The sequence below is a fragment of the Cynocephalus volans genome, chromosome 8, assembly GCF_027409185.1.
Source record: "Cynocephalus volans isolate mCynVol1 chromosome 8, mCynVol1.pri, whole genome shotgun sequence".
Taxonomy (NCBI): domain Eukaryota; kingdom Metazoa; phylum Chordata; class Mammalia; order Dermoptera; family Cynocephalidae; genus Cynocephalus; species Cynocephalus volans.
The window spans coordinates 90,903,796-90,920,438 of NC_084467.1; the positions used below are offsets into that span (position 1 = coordinate 90,903,796).

A 16,643-nucleotide genomic window follows, 5' to 3' on the forward strand; every position below is an offset into this window, starting at 1 on the left:
TTGAAAAAGGACTGTAATGTGATCCTATTCAGAACCCTCTTGCAGGTGTGACTATTCGTCCTGGCATTCCGTGAAAGCTGAATGACTCGTTTTTTTCTTGGAAGAAAGGAGCCTCTACAAGTTTGCTCAAGTTAAAAAAAAAAAAAGAAAAAAGAAAAAGAAAGACATATTCTCACTATCACATTTTAAACATTTTTAGCCTCCATAAAAAATTTTGAGGGTGTCAATTTTCTTCTGAAAAGATACCATCTTACCCCATTATCTCAAAGGAGCTGCAATAGCTTTGACTTACTTGAGGTCCTGGGTTCCCTTGCTGACCTGGTGGTCCAGGCTCCCCTTGGGGACCCTGCCATAGGAAAATATAAAGAGTCTTTAACAGGGCTATTTCGCATAACAGGTTTTTTTCTTCTCAAATGGAAAATAGTCCCCAAACAAGGTTTCCCACAAGAGAATCTGGAAAATATTGCAAAATATTAATGCTAGTAGTAGCTAATGTACTTAGCAAAAATGTTGTAAGAAATCTTTATTTTATATTTACCAACAGAAATGTTTTTAGTGTTCAGATTGCAGATGAATTATTTTATGGATATCTGCTACATACCATGTTCCCTTTTGGTCCTGGTGGGCCATCTACACCTGCGATACCCTTCAATGAAGAAAAAATATAAGTATAATTGTTTGTAAGTTTATATGCTAAGACAGAAAATCAAAAAGACTGATCTAATAGCATGACATCCACTAGCCTAAGGTGACTAAAAATCATTTTAGGATTTAATGGAAATAAGGAAAAAAGGCATATTTTCTCCTATCCATGTCCACATTGGGACAATCTAGTAGCATTTTCCACTGGGTGCTGGGGACTTATCATGACACAATAAGAAAGATAAACTGAAAGAAAGAAAAAAGAAAGAAATGGGGAGGGAATTATCAGTTAAATAGACAGGCGGCATCAATATTGTTAGAATATAACAAGGCAGTAAACTCTTGGCTGTCTACTGAAAACTTTTCATGGCCTCCCGGCTTTAAAGAGTTTCGCAAAAAGCTTTCCCTAGATAATTCTGAATGTTTCCACCAATACATACAGGCTGCCCTGGAGGTCCTGGAGTTCCCCTAGGTCCCAGCAAACCTCGTGGACCCTAGAAGAAAAAGAAAAAAAAAAAAAAGGCATGTCCTCATAAGAAATGCCCTCAAAATGCACCTCTTCTTCTGAAGAAATTCTAATGTAATGTTTAGAGTAAAAATATTTGCACATCTTCTCTTAACACACTGAAAGTGATGTTTTAAATACCATTTTTTTTGTAACATAAGTATCTAGTGTTTATACTGATCCAAAAACCAGAATGAATAACAGTGAGACTTTAGCACAGAAACTATGTATCTTTGACTCTATAAATTTTCACATGAATCACTTGGGGAATTTTAAAAATAAGAAATAATATAATACTTTAAATAAGGCCCATTTGTGTCATTTTCTGATTTGAATGACAATACTGAATCTTATTGAATCTTATTAGTCAGATAGACAGTACAAGCAAAGAGTCCTGATTCTCGTTTATTTTACATTTAGGCAAATTCCATCTTGAGAGAGCATTCAGTGAGGGAAAGAAACAAGCAGCTGGATAACTGTATGTAAACCATTTTTTTGAGAGAGTATTTCTTAAAGTATTGCTATTTAATCTTGATTTCTCCTCTTCTTTCTCCCCCTCGTACACCTGCTCACAAAAATCAAGACAATAATTTACTGTCTCTCCTGTTTCCTTGAACTTATTTGACTTGACAGGCTCTTTAATGTGGCAAACTAAGACTGAAATTAGGAGGCCTGTTTCTAGTCTAGTTCTTTTGTTACCTAGGTTTGAGGAAACCTTCCTAGTTCAGTTTCCTCATTAGTAATATATTTAGTGGAGAAAAAAATGATATAAACCTTATATCTGATAAATACCCATTCTTTTGTTTCTTCTGGTAATGAGATTCATTTATTATAAATAAATAAATAATTCTGGAGCAATTGATAATACATATAAAAAAGAAGGAAAGAAAGAAAACAAAGGAGAGAGGCGCCCAGCCGGAGAAGCCGAAGATCCGTGGAGACCATGTGCCTTGCGGTGCCAGCGCATGACCCAGCAGGTAGGCCTTGACACCGCCGCCAATTCTATCCACAGCCCCACCGAGTGCATGCTGACCAGAGAAGCACCTCCCCAGAGAGGCCAAAGACCCAAGGCAACCGTGCACTCAAGGCACTAGTGGGCAACTGAGCAGACACTGAGACAGCCATAACAAACTGGCAGCCCCAGCAGCATCCTAGCCAGACAATAGTGTCAAACCAGTGGATGGTGAAATCCCCTGCCATAATGACTAAACATCAAAAGAAAGATACCAGAAATATGAAAAATCAAGAAAGTATACCACCAAAGGGTAATAACTCTCAAGCTCTAGATCCTATAGAGCAAGAAGCCCTTGAAATGTCTGAAAAGGAATTTCGAGTGATAATTCTAAGGAAACTAAATGAGATACAAGAAAACTCAGCTAAACAACATGATGAGACAAGGAAAAGTATACAGGACCTGAAAGAAGAAATGTACAAGGAAATCAATGCCCTGAAAAAGAATGTACCAGAGCTTGCAGAGCTGAAGAATTCATTCAATGAAATAAATAATACAACAGAGAGCTTAACCAGCAGGCTTGCAGAAGCAGAAGAGAGAACTTCTGACCTTGAAGATGGGCTGTTTGAAATAACACAGTCAGACCAAAAAAAAAAAAAAAAAAGAAGAAAGAAAAAGAAAAAATTTAAAACATTGAAGAAAATCTAAGAGAGATATCAGACAACCTGAAGCGCTCAAACATCCAAGTCAGGGAATTCCAGAAGGGGAGGAAAAAGGAGATTGCACTGAAAACATATTCAACAAAATAGTGGCAGAAAACTTCCCAGGTATAGGAAAAGACACATATTTTCAGATTCAGGAAGCTCAAAAATCCCCAAATGTATTCAACCCAAAACGGTCTTCTCCAAGACATGTTATAGTTAAATTGGTAAAACTAAAAGACAAAGAGAGAATCTTAAAAGCTGTAATAGGGAAGCATCAAATCATCTATAAGGGAGGCCCAATCCGACTAACATGAGACTTTTCATCACAAACCCTAAAAGCCAGAAAGGAATGGGATGATATATTCAAAATACTATAAGACAGAGATTGCCAGCCAAGAATACTCTACCCTGCAAGGCTATCCTTCCGAAATGAAGGGCAAATAGTATATTTCTAAAACAAAAACAGTGGAGGTTCACTACCACATGACCACCCTTACAAGAAATTCTCAAGGGAGTACTGGGTTTGGTACCTGAAAAATAACTACCACTGCCATAAGAACTCAAGAAAAATCAAAAACCAGTAGTAAAATAAAAATGGTAACAATGAAGAAAAAAAAGTTTATCTATTACCCAAGGAACCAGCAAATACAGAAAACAAACAGTAAATCAGAAAGAAAGGAACAAAAGACACTTAAGACATCAAAAAAAAAATTAACAAAATTCTAGGAGTAAATCAACACTTTTCAATAACAACTCTTAATGTAAAAGGATTAAATTCCCCAATCAAAAGACACAGACTGGATGACTGGATTAATAAAGGAGGACCCAACTATATGCTGCCTTCAGGAGACCCAGGTCACCTATAAAGACTCACATAGACTACGAGTGAAAGGATGGAAAAAGATTTACCATACAGACAGAAATGAAAAACGAGCTGGAGTAGCTATTCTTATATCTGATAAAATAGGCTTTAAACTAAAAACCATAAAAAGAGATAATGAGGGACACTACATAATGATAAAAGGATTCATCCACCAAGAAGACATAACAATCATAAATATATATGCACCCAATGTTGGAACAGCCAGATTTATAAAGCAAACGCTATTAGACCTAAAGAAGGAAATAGACACTAATACCATAATAGCAGAGGACCTGAATACCCCACTATCAATATTGGACAGATCATCTAGGCAAAGAATCAGAAGAGAAACACAAGATCTAAACAACACTCTAGACCAATTGGACTTGGCAGATATCTACAGAACATTCTATCCAACAACCTCAGAATATTCATTCTTCTCATCAGCACATGGATCATTCTCCAGGATAGATCACATATTAGGTCACAAATCAAGTGTCAACAAATTCAAAAAAATTGGAATTATCCCATGTATTTTTTCAGACCGCAATGGATTAAAATTAGAAATCAAAAACAATTGAAATTCTGGAAACTATACAAACACATGGAAATTAAACAGAATTCTACTTAATGACATATGGGTCCAAGAAGACATCAAACAGGAAATCAAAAAATTTATTGAAACTAATCAAAAAAATGATACATTATACCAAAACTTGTGGGATACTGCAAAAACAGTACTAAGGGGGAAATATATTGCATTAAATGCTTACTTCAGAAAAATGGAAAGATGGCAAGTGAACAACCTAATACTTCACCTTAAAGAAATAGAAAAACAAGAATAATCCAAACTCAAAGTTAGGAGATGGAAAGAAACCATTAAGATCAGAGCAGAACTTAATGAAATTGAAACCCCAAAAACAATACAAAAGATCAACAAATCAAAAAGTTGGTTTTCTGAAAAGATAAATAAAATTGAAAAATGATCAGCATGGCTAACTAAAAAAAAAAAGGAGAGAACATCCAAATAACAAAAATTAGAACTAAAAAATGTGATATTACAATTGATACATCTGAAATAGAAGGAATCATTCAACACTACCATAAACAACTATATGCCAACAAATTTGAAAATCTGGAGGAAATGGATAAATTTCTGGACATACACAATCTACCAAATCTGAGCCAAGAAGATGCAGAAAATCTGATCAGATTAATAATAATAAAGAAGAATGAAGCTGTTATCAGAAAGCTTCCAACAAAGTAAAGCCCAGGACCAGATGAATTCACAGCAGAATTTTACCAAACATTCAAGGAGGAATTGACACCAATTCTCTATGAACTATTCCAAAAGATTGAAACAGAAGCAATTCCTCCAAACTCATTCTATGAAGCAAACATCACCCTGATTCCAAAACCAGGTAAAGATACAACTAAAAAAGAAAACTACAGATAACTGGATATCCATATGCAGGAGAATGAAACTAGATCCATACCTCTCGCCGTATACTAAAATCAACTCAAAATGGATTAAGGATTTAAATATACACCCTGAAACAATAAAACTTCTTAAAGAAAACATAGGAGAAACACTTCAGGAAATAGGACTGGGCACAGACTTCATGAATACAACCCCAAAAGCACGGGCAACCAAAGGAAAAATAAACAAATGGGATTATATCAAACTAAAAAGCTTCTGCACAGCAAAAGAAACAATTAAAAGAGTTAAAAGACAACCAACAGAGTGGGAGAAAATATTTGCAAAATATATATCTGACAAAGGATTAATATCCAGAATAGATAAGGAACTCAAACAACTGTACAAGAAGAAAACAAGCAACCCAATTAAAAAATGGGCAAAAGAGCTAAGCAGGCATTTCTCTAAGGAAGATATCCAAATGGCCAACAGACATATGAAAAAATGCTCAACATCACTCAGCATCCGGGAAATGCAAATCAAAACCACATTGAGATACCATCTAACTCCAGTTAGGATGGCTAAAATCCAAAAGACTGTGAACGATAAATGCTGGCAAGGCTGTGGAGAAAAAGGAACTCTCATACATTGTTGGTGGGACTGCAAAATGGTGCAGCCTCTATGGAAAATGGTATGGAGGTTCCTCAAACAATTGCAGATAGATCTACCATACGACCCAGCTATCCCACTGTTGGGAATATACCCAGAGGAATGGAAATCATCAAGTCGAAGGTATACCTGTTTCCCAATGTTTATCGCAGCACTCTTTACAATAGCCAAGAGTTGGAACCAGCCCAAATGCCCATCATCAGATGAATGGATACGGAAAATGTGGTACATCTACACAATGGAATACTACTCAGCTATAAAAACGAATGAAATACTGCCATTTGCAACAACATGGATGGACCTTGAGAGAATTATATTAAGTGAAACAAGTCAGGCACAGAAAGAGAAATACCACATGTTCTCACTTATTGGTGGGAGCTAAAAATTAATATATAAATTCACACACACACACACACACACACACACACACACACACACACACACACACACACACAAAAACCGGGGTGGGGGAAGAAGATATAACAACCACAATTACTTGAAGTTGATACGACAAGCAAACAGAAAGGACATTGTTGGGGGGAGGGGGGAAGGGAGGGAGGTTTTGGTGATGGGGAGCAATAATCAGCCACAATGTATATCAACAAAATAAAATTTAAAAAAAAAAAAAAGAAAAAAAGAAAACTACAGGCAAAAATCCTTGAGAAATATAGATGCAAAAATACTCAATAAAAAACTAGCTAACGGAATACAGCAACACATATGCAAAATTATACACCATTATCAAGTGGGATTCATCCTAGGTATGCAACGTTGGCTCAACATATCAGGAACTAGACAAGGATGCCCACTCTTACCACTCCTATTCAACATAGTGTTGGAAGTACTAGCCAGAGCAATCAGAGAAGAGAAGGAAATAAAGGGTATCCAGATTGGAAAAGTCAAACTGTCCCTCCTTGCAGATGATATGATCGTATATATCGAACGGCCTAAAGCTTCTACAAAAAAACTCTGGGAGTTGATAAATGATTTCAGCAAAGTAGCAGGATACAAAATCAACACACAAAAATCAGTAGCATTTCTATTCTCCAATAGTGAACATGCAGAAAGGGAAATCAAGAAAGCTTGCCCATTTACAATAGCCACCAAAAAAATAAAATACTTAGGAATTGAGTTAACCAAGGATATGAAAAATCTCTATAATGAGAACTACAAACCACTGCTGATAGAAATTAAAGAGGACACAAGAAGGTGGAAAGACATCCCATGCTCTGGGATTAGAAGAATCAACATTGTGAAAATGTCCATACTACCCAAAGTGAAATACAAATTCAATATAATCCCCATCAAAATTCCAATGACATTTTTCTCAGAAATGGAAAAAAACTATCCTAACATTTATATGGACTAACAAAAGACCACACATAGCCAAAGCACTGCTGAGCAAAAAAAAAAAAAAAAATGAAGCTCAAGGCATATCACTATCTGACTTTAAACTATACTACAAAGCTATAATAACCAAAACAGCATGGTACTGGCTTAAAAACAGACACACTGATCAGTGGAATAGAATAGAGAATCCAGAAATTAACCCACACACCTACAGCCATCTGATCTTTGACAAAGGCACTGAGCCTATACACTGGGGAAGAGACTGCCTCTTCAGCAAGTGATGGTGGGATAAGTGGATATCAATATGCAGGAGAATGAAACTAGACCCATACCTCTCACCATATCCTAAAACCAACTCAAAATGGAGTAAAAGATTAAATATACAGCCTGAAACAATAAAACTTCTTAATGAAAACATAAGAGAAACCTTTCAGGAAGTAGGACTTGGCACAGACTTCATGAATATGACCCCCAAAGCACGGGCAGCCAAAGGAAAAATAAACAAATGGTATTATATCAAACTAAAAAGCTTCTGCACAGGAAAAGAAACAATTAACAGAATTAAAAGAGAATAGAGTGGGAGAAAATATTTACCAAATATATATCTGTCAAAAGATTAATATCCAGAATATACAAGGTTCTGAAACAACTTTACAACAAAAAAACAAGTAACCCAATTAAAAAATGGGCAAAAGAGCTAAATAGGCATTTCTCAAAGGAAGATATACGAATGGCCATCAGGCACATGAAAAAATGCTCAGCATCACTCAGCCTTCGGGAAATGCAAATCAAAACCACACTGAGATACCATATCACCCCAGTTAGGATGGCTAAAATCCAAAAGACCATGAATGATAAATGCTGGAGAGGTTGCGGAGAAAAAGAAACTCTCATACCTTGTTGGTGGGACTGCAAAATGGTGGAGCTCTATGGAAAATGGTATGGAGGTTCCTCAAACAATTGCACATAGATCTACCATATGACCCAGCTATCCCACTGCTGGGAATATACCCAGAGGAATGGAAATCATCAAGTCGAAGGGATAGCTGTTCTCCAGTGTTCATTGCAGCACTATTTACAATAGCTAAGAGTTGGAACCAGCCCAAATGTCCATCATCAGATGAGTGGATACAGAAAATGTGGTACATCTATGCAATGGAATACTACTCTGCTCTAAAAAAGAATGAAATACTGCCATTTGCAACAACATGGATGGATCTAGAAAAAATTATATTAAGTGAAACAGGTCAGGCACAGAAAGAGGAATATCACATGTTCTCACTTATTTGTGGGAGCTAAAAATAAATAAATAAACATACAAACAACTGGGGATGGGGGGAGGGAAGAAGACACAACAATTACAATTCCTTTAAGTTGATACGACAAGTGAACAGAAAAGACATTGTTGGGAGGGAGGGGGCAGAGGGAGGAGGGAGGGAGGTTTGGTAATTGGCCACAATAAGCAACCACATTGCATATTGACAAAATAAAATAAAATTAAAAAAAAATAAAAAAGAAAGAAAATAAAGAAAGAGCAAGAGAAACTAGGTAAGGGATTGTGGCTTGCAAGATGTGACATTCCACAGTTATTTCTCTCCGTTGTCTAAGATTTTCTCTGTGACAAAAGAAGAGCGCTATATATCCTTCTTTTTTTTTTTTTTTTTTAACATGACAGTTACCTGGTTAGCTTAAGTAAGACTGATATATTTACCTGTGTTTGCCATTGTCTTTATGTGTGTAACAGCAGTCCCTACTTCTTGAAAACAGACATATTATTATTTAGAAAGAAAGAAAGAGAGTTGCTTACAGCTTCACCTGGAAGACCCCTTGGTCCTATTTCTCCATCTTCTCCCTGTCATTGACAAAATGAATGGGAGGTTAGTTCAATTAGACAATGTATCATTTCAATATCACTTTGTTCTCATGTTTTAATTTTAAATATTTCTTAAAGAGAAGAAAATAAGTCTTAACATACCCTCATTCCATCATCACCAGGAGGACCGGGAGGACCTTGGGGACCTCGTTCACCCTAGCAAATAAGTACAAATATGATTAGTATATGACATAAGTAGAATGTTTACAAATCTATCTGGTAACCACACTAAAAAATACAACAGAGAAAACTTAGCTTTATTTGCCCTCCTCAGAAAACTGTGCAGAAAAATTATAATTTTACAAATTTAACCAGCTGTACATATGAGTATGCTAGGAAAAATGTTCCCTCAATTTTCAATATAAAAAGGCTAAAATAAAATAAATACCTAAAATGTTTTTCAGATATTTAATTACTGTAATCTAAAGCATTTAGAACATTATTTTGCTAGGGATGGTTTTTTAAACAAAGATATGATTTGGTGATTTTAATTTAAATATTTTCTACTTCTAAATAATTTATATTGTCAGCACAACTCAAAAACACAAAAGGGATTTTGAATTTTTTAAAATAATAATAAGATTATACATCTATGTCGACATGTTAGGCATACACTAGATATTTGATAGGGTTCTCTTTTCTTTTTCTATTTTTTTTTCTCCAATTTACCTAAAGCTTGTTTTACCTTCATTCTGAACTTCTGGTAAAGAAGATGGGAAGATCCAAAGCTGTTCTTTTTTTGAGAGAATGTGTCTGCTTAATTTCCCACTAAAAATATCTATTGAATTGCTGCTCAGCATGGTAGTTTACTTAGCCTTAGCAAATCATAAGCTCTTGAATTAGACTGAAATTCATATCATCACAAAGAAATAATATAGTACCAGTAAATCATTATATTAATGACAAACTGCCTACAGATATCTTCTTTTGTGTATGTTTCCACAGGAAAAATGTGCGAGAAATTGAGACAATTATAAAAAATTAGAAGCAAAATTTAATCTCCACACTTGCTCTTCTATTAATGTGATATTTTCCATATACATGTACCTAAAGATCCATCCTTGACTTATGTTTGAATACAAGGAATATTTTAATGTCTAAAAATAATTAAAGAGCTTACATTGTTGCCGCATGTATAATTTTATCTATATTTTTCAACTATCAATTTGATGTAATAATTTACTAAATGTATTCACAAATATTACAATTATTTTATTCTTCTTCTGGTTTCCTCAATTGTATCCATTCTAAAATATTAAATGACCTTCCTGTTATCTCTGAATAAAAAAGTAATAGATGTACCTTACCCTGTGACCTTTATCACCTGGTAGACCTGGAAGTCCATCAAACCCTCGATCTCCCTGTAAAATCATAATAATCATCATCATCACATTCCCATATAGATGTGTACTATAATTCAAAGTATCCTTTTATATCCAGAAATTTTATTTTAAAATAGAAAATGTTCTGGGTGAAACAACATACAAGATCTAAATATATAAATATATGAGCCCCTGACCTTTGCCCCAGGTTCTCCTGGCATTCCTCTTCCTCCATCAGCACCTGGACGGCCCTGGTGATGTCAAGAACATGATTAAGCAAAAGGGATTCCCACTAGTAGAGAATAAAGAAAACTAAAGAACTGATCATTGCAGATGTCCTCAAAATACACAACAAAAATCAGCCATACCCTTTTTCCAGGTTTTCCTGTTGGACCAGGGGGACCTTGGACACCTCGAGGGCCCTATTTCAAAACATCATAATTAAATAATATTATACAATAATATTATATGATCAATAAAGTCAATAACACCAAGAGAGATGGTTTTAGAAACTGATATCCTTTTAGCTTATCTATAATCACTTAAACTTAAGGAAATTATTTCTATGTAAAAGTCCAGATAAAGAGAAAACAAGAGAATCAATTTCTCTAAATGGCTTCTTACAAAAAGATCATATTACTTATAAGTTTATACGTAAACATGTGATGACACTTAAACAAAAGAAATATACTGGGATATTTTAAACTTTAAAAATATCCTTAACTTCATTTTAGTCTCAAAACCTTGGTATTTTCCATTTCCCTTGACTGAAGACACTCTTAACCATCCATCCCATTTGTCTTTTCTTTCCAACCCCCTTTCCTTCACCTTCTCTTAATTTTTTGCTTCTCCTACATATTTCTTCTTTCATGGCACTTATCATGTTGGATTGTAATTGCCTCTTCTCATAGTTGAATCTCTCATTAGATTAATTAACTGCCAAAGTCTTTGATTACATCTATATTTTTCCGCATTTACTCCTACAAATTAGCACAGTGACCGGTATTTGTTTCTTCATTCATCTGCAAAACCTGGAGGATGACTTGGCAATTTCTTAAGCAAATTATTGACTGGCACCATACCATTAAAGGTTAAAAATTATCAGTACATGTTATATTATCCTTCTGTTTAGTAGCAGTACAAAATAATGTTCTATCCATATATACCTCATGTAGGGATTAATATATACTTGTTTTAAAACAAATGTTCACAGCTAATTATATGACAAATGTAGTTACAGTATAATTATTCTATAGTTCTTTATATTTAACTGACTGTTCACACTTTTTAAAGTTAATTTAATTTAAATGATATGCATATAACGAGCCTGGTAGATAAATGAAATCCATGATTGAAATTACAAATAATTTTTTATGATCACTGTAAAATGCTGATTCTAGAAATATAAAATTAGGATTGCCTAGTAATTAGAGGTTAAATAGTAAAACTTTTTAAAACGATAATTGTAGTGAGAGGACTCTACCCTCATCCTCAGTAGGAAGGAAAAGAGCAATAATAACAGAATTAATATTGTTAGTTTTTAATGAAAATTATCCTTCTTTTGATGTTACACCTCTCTCTTTAGACTTAGGGAGCCAAGGAAAACTGCAAAATCCATGAAAACTACTGCAGTATGTTTTTAGATTCATCTATTTTGTAAATAGGAGAGTTTGAACAAAAAGTTTATGAACTTTGCAAAAGAATGAACTCCCTAGATTTTCATGTAGTATAATTTCAATATTTTTATGCAATTCCCAGTTAAACTGCAAATGCTTCCCATCCTTTTATGGCAATGTTAACCCAGCATGAAAAAGACTGGGACACCCTGAACACCCTAATATCTTTACCAATTTTCTTTGGAGTTTTTTCTCATTTCAAAATAAACTGTTGTACATACATACAATGGAATACTGCTACTCAGCAACAAAAATGAATGTACTCTTGATCCACTCATCAGCTGTGATAAATCTCAAAAGCATTACGAAGTTTCCAAAAAACCAGTCTCAAAAGGCTGCATAATGTATAGTTTCATTTATATGGTATTCTTGAAAAGATAAAACTGTAGTGATAAAGAACATATAGGTGGTTTCCAGGTATAAGGGGTGGGGAGATGGTATGATTATAAGAGGTAACACCAAGAAATTGAACTAATCTCTATCCTCATGATTACAGTGTGTTTCTGAACTACATATGTGTGTGTGTGTGTTGTAATTTAATTTTCTTATAATATTTTAAAGATGAAATTAATGTAAAAAGAAAAAAAATGGACACTTGAGAGCTCCTGCAGCCCACACTGAATTTATATTTGTTGAATACTTGAGGAATAACTTGCATTTAAAATGAATTCATTTAAAAAATACATCACTTTTTGTTTTTCTATTTTCTAGAATAAGTACATTGCATAATGGAATGTCTGTATCTATTTACCATCATTAAGAGAAAAATAATACTTTTAATTTGGTACCATGTAAATGCAATCTGTTATCTTTCAAAAATTTTCAACTTAAATGTTCACAATTTCTCTTAATTTCTTCAGCTCTATGAAGGTTTTGAAATTAGCGTCTCTTAAGTATGTTAAACATCCTTTATATGAGAATGTGGTAAATTTACTCTTGATAGAAAACATAGGCATGTAGCAGGACCACTGTAAGTACAACTGCAACTGTTTTGCTCTGCTCTGCCCATTTACTGTTCAGAAGGCTTATTCCCCTCAAGCCTATTCCCACCCTAGTTCATTATTTTCTTTTAATACTGTTTAAATGAAGTAAGTTATTGTTAGTCAATTGACCACTTATAATTTTTTAATTAAAAGGGTAATGTGGGCTTAATGATAACATAAACATTTTTTTTTACTCATAAAACAGCAGATACTTCAATTGCCCTACTAGGTAAAATAAAGTCAAGAATAAAAGAACAATTTTTTTTGTTTTACCTGAGGACCCGGATCACCACTCTCACCTTTGGCCCCAGAAGAACCAGGCCCCCCCTGCAGAGAAAAAGTGAGGATATATCATTTATTTTAGCAGTTCCCTATCCACTTTTATCCTACTATTTTCATTTGAAAGAACTAAAACCTATTCAAAATATATTTAATTAAATTAATATGATCTTAGTAGTTAATACAATAAAACTTTCAAGTCCTTTGATTGAAGTATGTCTTCTCTTCTCAGCATACTTATTGTATTCCAATGTATGAGGTATATTTAAAGGGCTATATAAGGGTACTTTAAAGAATTCATGGAAAAATAGAATTGAAAGATAATACGAATCTTTCCATGAGCTTTTTGAAGCACCCTTTTATTATATATATAACTATATGGTAGCCAACCTCATGAAATTATGTTGAAATTTTCTTTAATGTGTACACCGTCAGAGCATGTATGATGATACACAACTCATTATTTGCCATTACACTGTAGTGTTAATACTACAGCAACACATTTTTACAGAATTAGGTATGCAGTGAATCCACTTATACCAGAGAGGACATGGCAAAATGTTACTGCTTTTAAACTCAGGTGTTTCTCAGAAGCTGAATTCTATAGTAATAAAATTTCAAGACCACATGCTATTGCTATCATTATAATTATCCTAAAATGATGTAAAATGAAAGCATTTTTTCCCAGATTTGTTTGTTTTTACCCACGAGAATAAATCTTTATAACAAACACCTCTTACATATTAAAAATAAACACTAGGCCATTCATACCCCCCAAAAGCTTCAGAACGTTAAAGATGAACATGGTGATTATAGTTACTTCATGTTGAATAAGTATACATTAGGTGTTTAAGAAGTTTCTAATTTATTTAAGTCAGTACTCATTCTATTAAATAGTGCATTGTGTCCAAGTACAACAAACATTAACATTATGCAAAGTGTGAATATGTTAGCTGTCTAGAGCTTCCTGGTGGCTACAAAGTAAAATAATTAATTATATGACCCCACCAAAATATGGGAAGTCAAGTAATATTTGTAATATGCTAAGAATATTCTAATCTTGAAAATTAGAAGAATGATGTCTTTCAAAATTCTAATTAAGAATTCTGCAACCAAACAAGAGAAAAACTGGTATTCTACATTAAGTCAGATTATTCATCACTGAATTGAATGCATTATATAACTATTGACTTATTTTTAATTAATTGACTGAATTATATCCTCTGTATATAAGTACTACCTACTGAATTGATTATAATTAGTTTGCCCAAACACTTACTCTAAAAATAGTCACACAATAATTGACAATAATAAAATAGGAAAAAAAATTCTACATTCCCTGCATATTTTATAAAACAAACTTCCATTTGTCTATTAAAACAATTCGATAAAAACAAATGGATAAAATAATTTTTCATTAAAAGAATGTACATATTTATGTCAAAATATTAACATAGACTTTGTTTCATTTTTAAATTTTAATGAAGTACTTCCTTGGACTCTAGGATTAACAGATATTTGAAAGTCCATAATAATTTAATGTTTTGGAACATTATATAATAGAAGAGAAAAATGGTGAAAAGATCAATGTGGTTTTAGTTCTCTCAATGCCTACCTTGAATTTTTTTAGGAAGCTAAAACTCTCCATTGCAAAAAAATAATTAGATAAAATTAGTTGACCTTGGCTGTTAATTGACACTGAGAATTAATTGACATTGTGAATGTGTACATGGTTGTCAATGTTTTCTCTTTGCCAACGTGTTGTGAAAAAAGGGCTGACCCTTATTGGTAGTTTGGTGAAGACAGAAACTGCTAACATCATATGCTTCCATTGGGTCTGCTCATCACTGCCCTTACCCGCTACAGGTTCATTTGCTTGTGTTTGTCAAGATGATAAGTAATAAAATTTTTTGAATGATACAGTTTTAGAGATCTTAGGTTGATCTTTGTAAATTAAATAGTACATGACAGTGTTTCCCAAACATGCTTGGCCATAAGAATCAACCTAGTTCATTCATTAAAAATACAGTACACCAGTCCCATTCCTGAATCTACATTATTAGATTTTCAAGTTCAGGGCCCTGGGAAATTTTATTTTTAATAAAATTCCCAAGTAATTCTTCTGCCCCCAAATTTTATAAAACACTAGCTTACTACAACTGATGTTCCTCAATCATGTACATTTGAGTCACTAACAAGCAATTAAATGTTAATTATATTTCCTCCATTGTTATGCAGCATAGAATATTCTATATTCCTTATTGCATTTTGAAAAGCAGAACAATAAAAATATATGATAAACACTTGATAATTTGTTTAGGAATATGTACAGTTTAAATTCTGTGAAACATATTATTGGAACTTATGTTCCATATGAGCTCATATGACTAAATGTGTAGCTTCAAAATAAAGTGTTGTCAAATTTCAAGACTGAATTAAGGAAATATAAACTTATGGAAAACTATGTAACAAAAATACATAAAGAAAACTTTTTGTCATCCTAATACGATCAGTAAAACAGTTTAAATAATTAGAAGACTAAATACTTGATTCAAATTTAAATACAATAGTTTTACTGTAAGTGCCTACTAAGTCCATCACAAATAAGATTTTAACTTTCGGAACAATATATTCTATAAATATCTTTATAAAACTTATTGAAATCATATGAATTTATATAAAAGCAGAGTAGAAAGAGCTTTTATATTAAAAAAACAAATCCTTAAAATGAAAATTATTCTGTTGCTTATAAAATTAATGAGAACTTTGGTTTGAATTTTACAAATTTTTTTCTTAAGAAAAAACGTGTTTTGAAAAGCACCTTTGTTTTTTGTTAATTACTTCCTTGTTCATTTCACATCGGTAAATTTCAAAATGTTTAAATATATTTTAGAAAAACTATTTGAAATATCATAGCTTGTTATCATGCCTGTAAGGAAAAAATAAAACTTCCAAGAGTTTCTAAAAGAGAAAATATTTCTCTAATATCTCAAACTTCTTGTGGAATATGGAGGCAACTTGCAGTTTAAACTAAATAACTTGCATGCCCCAAGACTGTGTAATAATTTTCATTGTCCTCAAATATATTTTCCTTTTTAAATAAAAATTCCATTTAATGTAAAATTGAGTATCAAGAATTTAATGTAAAATTGCATTTTAGTAACTGAATATAGGCAAATAAATTATAGTTTGAGAAATTAATAGTTGGATATGTGATTCAATTATATTTTTTATTTGATTTGATGTAAAAACTTCTCATTGAAACTTTACAACAAAATATACTAAAAACTGAATTGAAAGAGAGTTTTAAAATAAAAACAGTATGAGGCATGAATAGGTATATGTAAACTATTTTTACCAGCCAGACATATGAACAATATCTAGCAGAAGTTGCACAAGTAACTGCTAA

General features: G+C 33.1%; 1 protein-coding gene across 3 annotated transcripts in view; it reads right to left on the bottom strand.

Moving 5' to 3' along the window:
- COL11A1 (collagen type XI alpha 1 chain) overlaps positions 1–16,643 on the bottom strand; it is a 213,685-nt gene that overhangs the window by 112,817 nt on the left and 84,225 nt on the right. For all 3 annotated transcript variants that reach the window (XM_063104117.1, XM_063104115.1, XM_063104116.1), the window contains 9 exons: positions 13,229–13,282; positions 10,665–10,718; positions 10,494–10,547; positions 10,282–10,335; positions 9,077–9,130; positions 8,909–8,953; positions 1,083–1,136; positions 602–646; positions 293–346 (listed from right to left, as the gene is read on the bottom strand). In XM_063104117.1, coding sequence (XP_062960187.1) covers positions 293–346; positions 602–646; positions 1,083–1,136; positions 8,909–8,953; positions 9,077–9,130; positions 10,282–10,335; positions 10,494–10,547; positions 10,665–10,718; positions 13,229–13,282 — 468 coding nt within the window. The remainder of the gene's footprint in view (positions 1–292; positions 347–601; positions 647–1,082; positions 1,137–8,908; positions 8,954–9,076; positions 9,131–10,281; positions 10,336–10,493; positions 10,548–10,664; positions 10,719–13,228; positions 13,283–16,643) is intronic.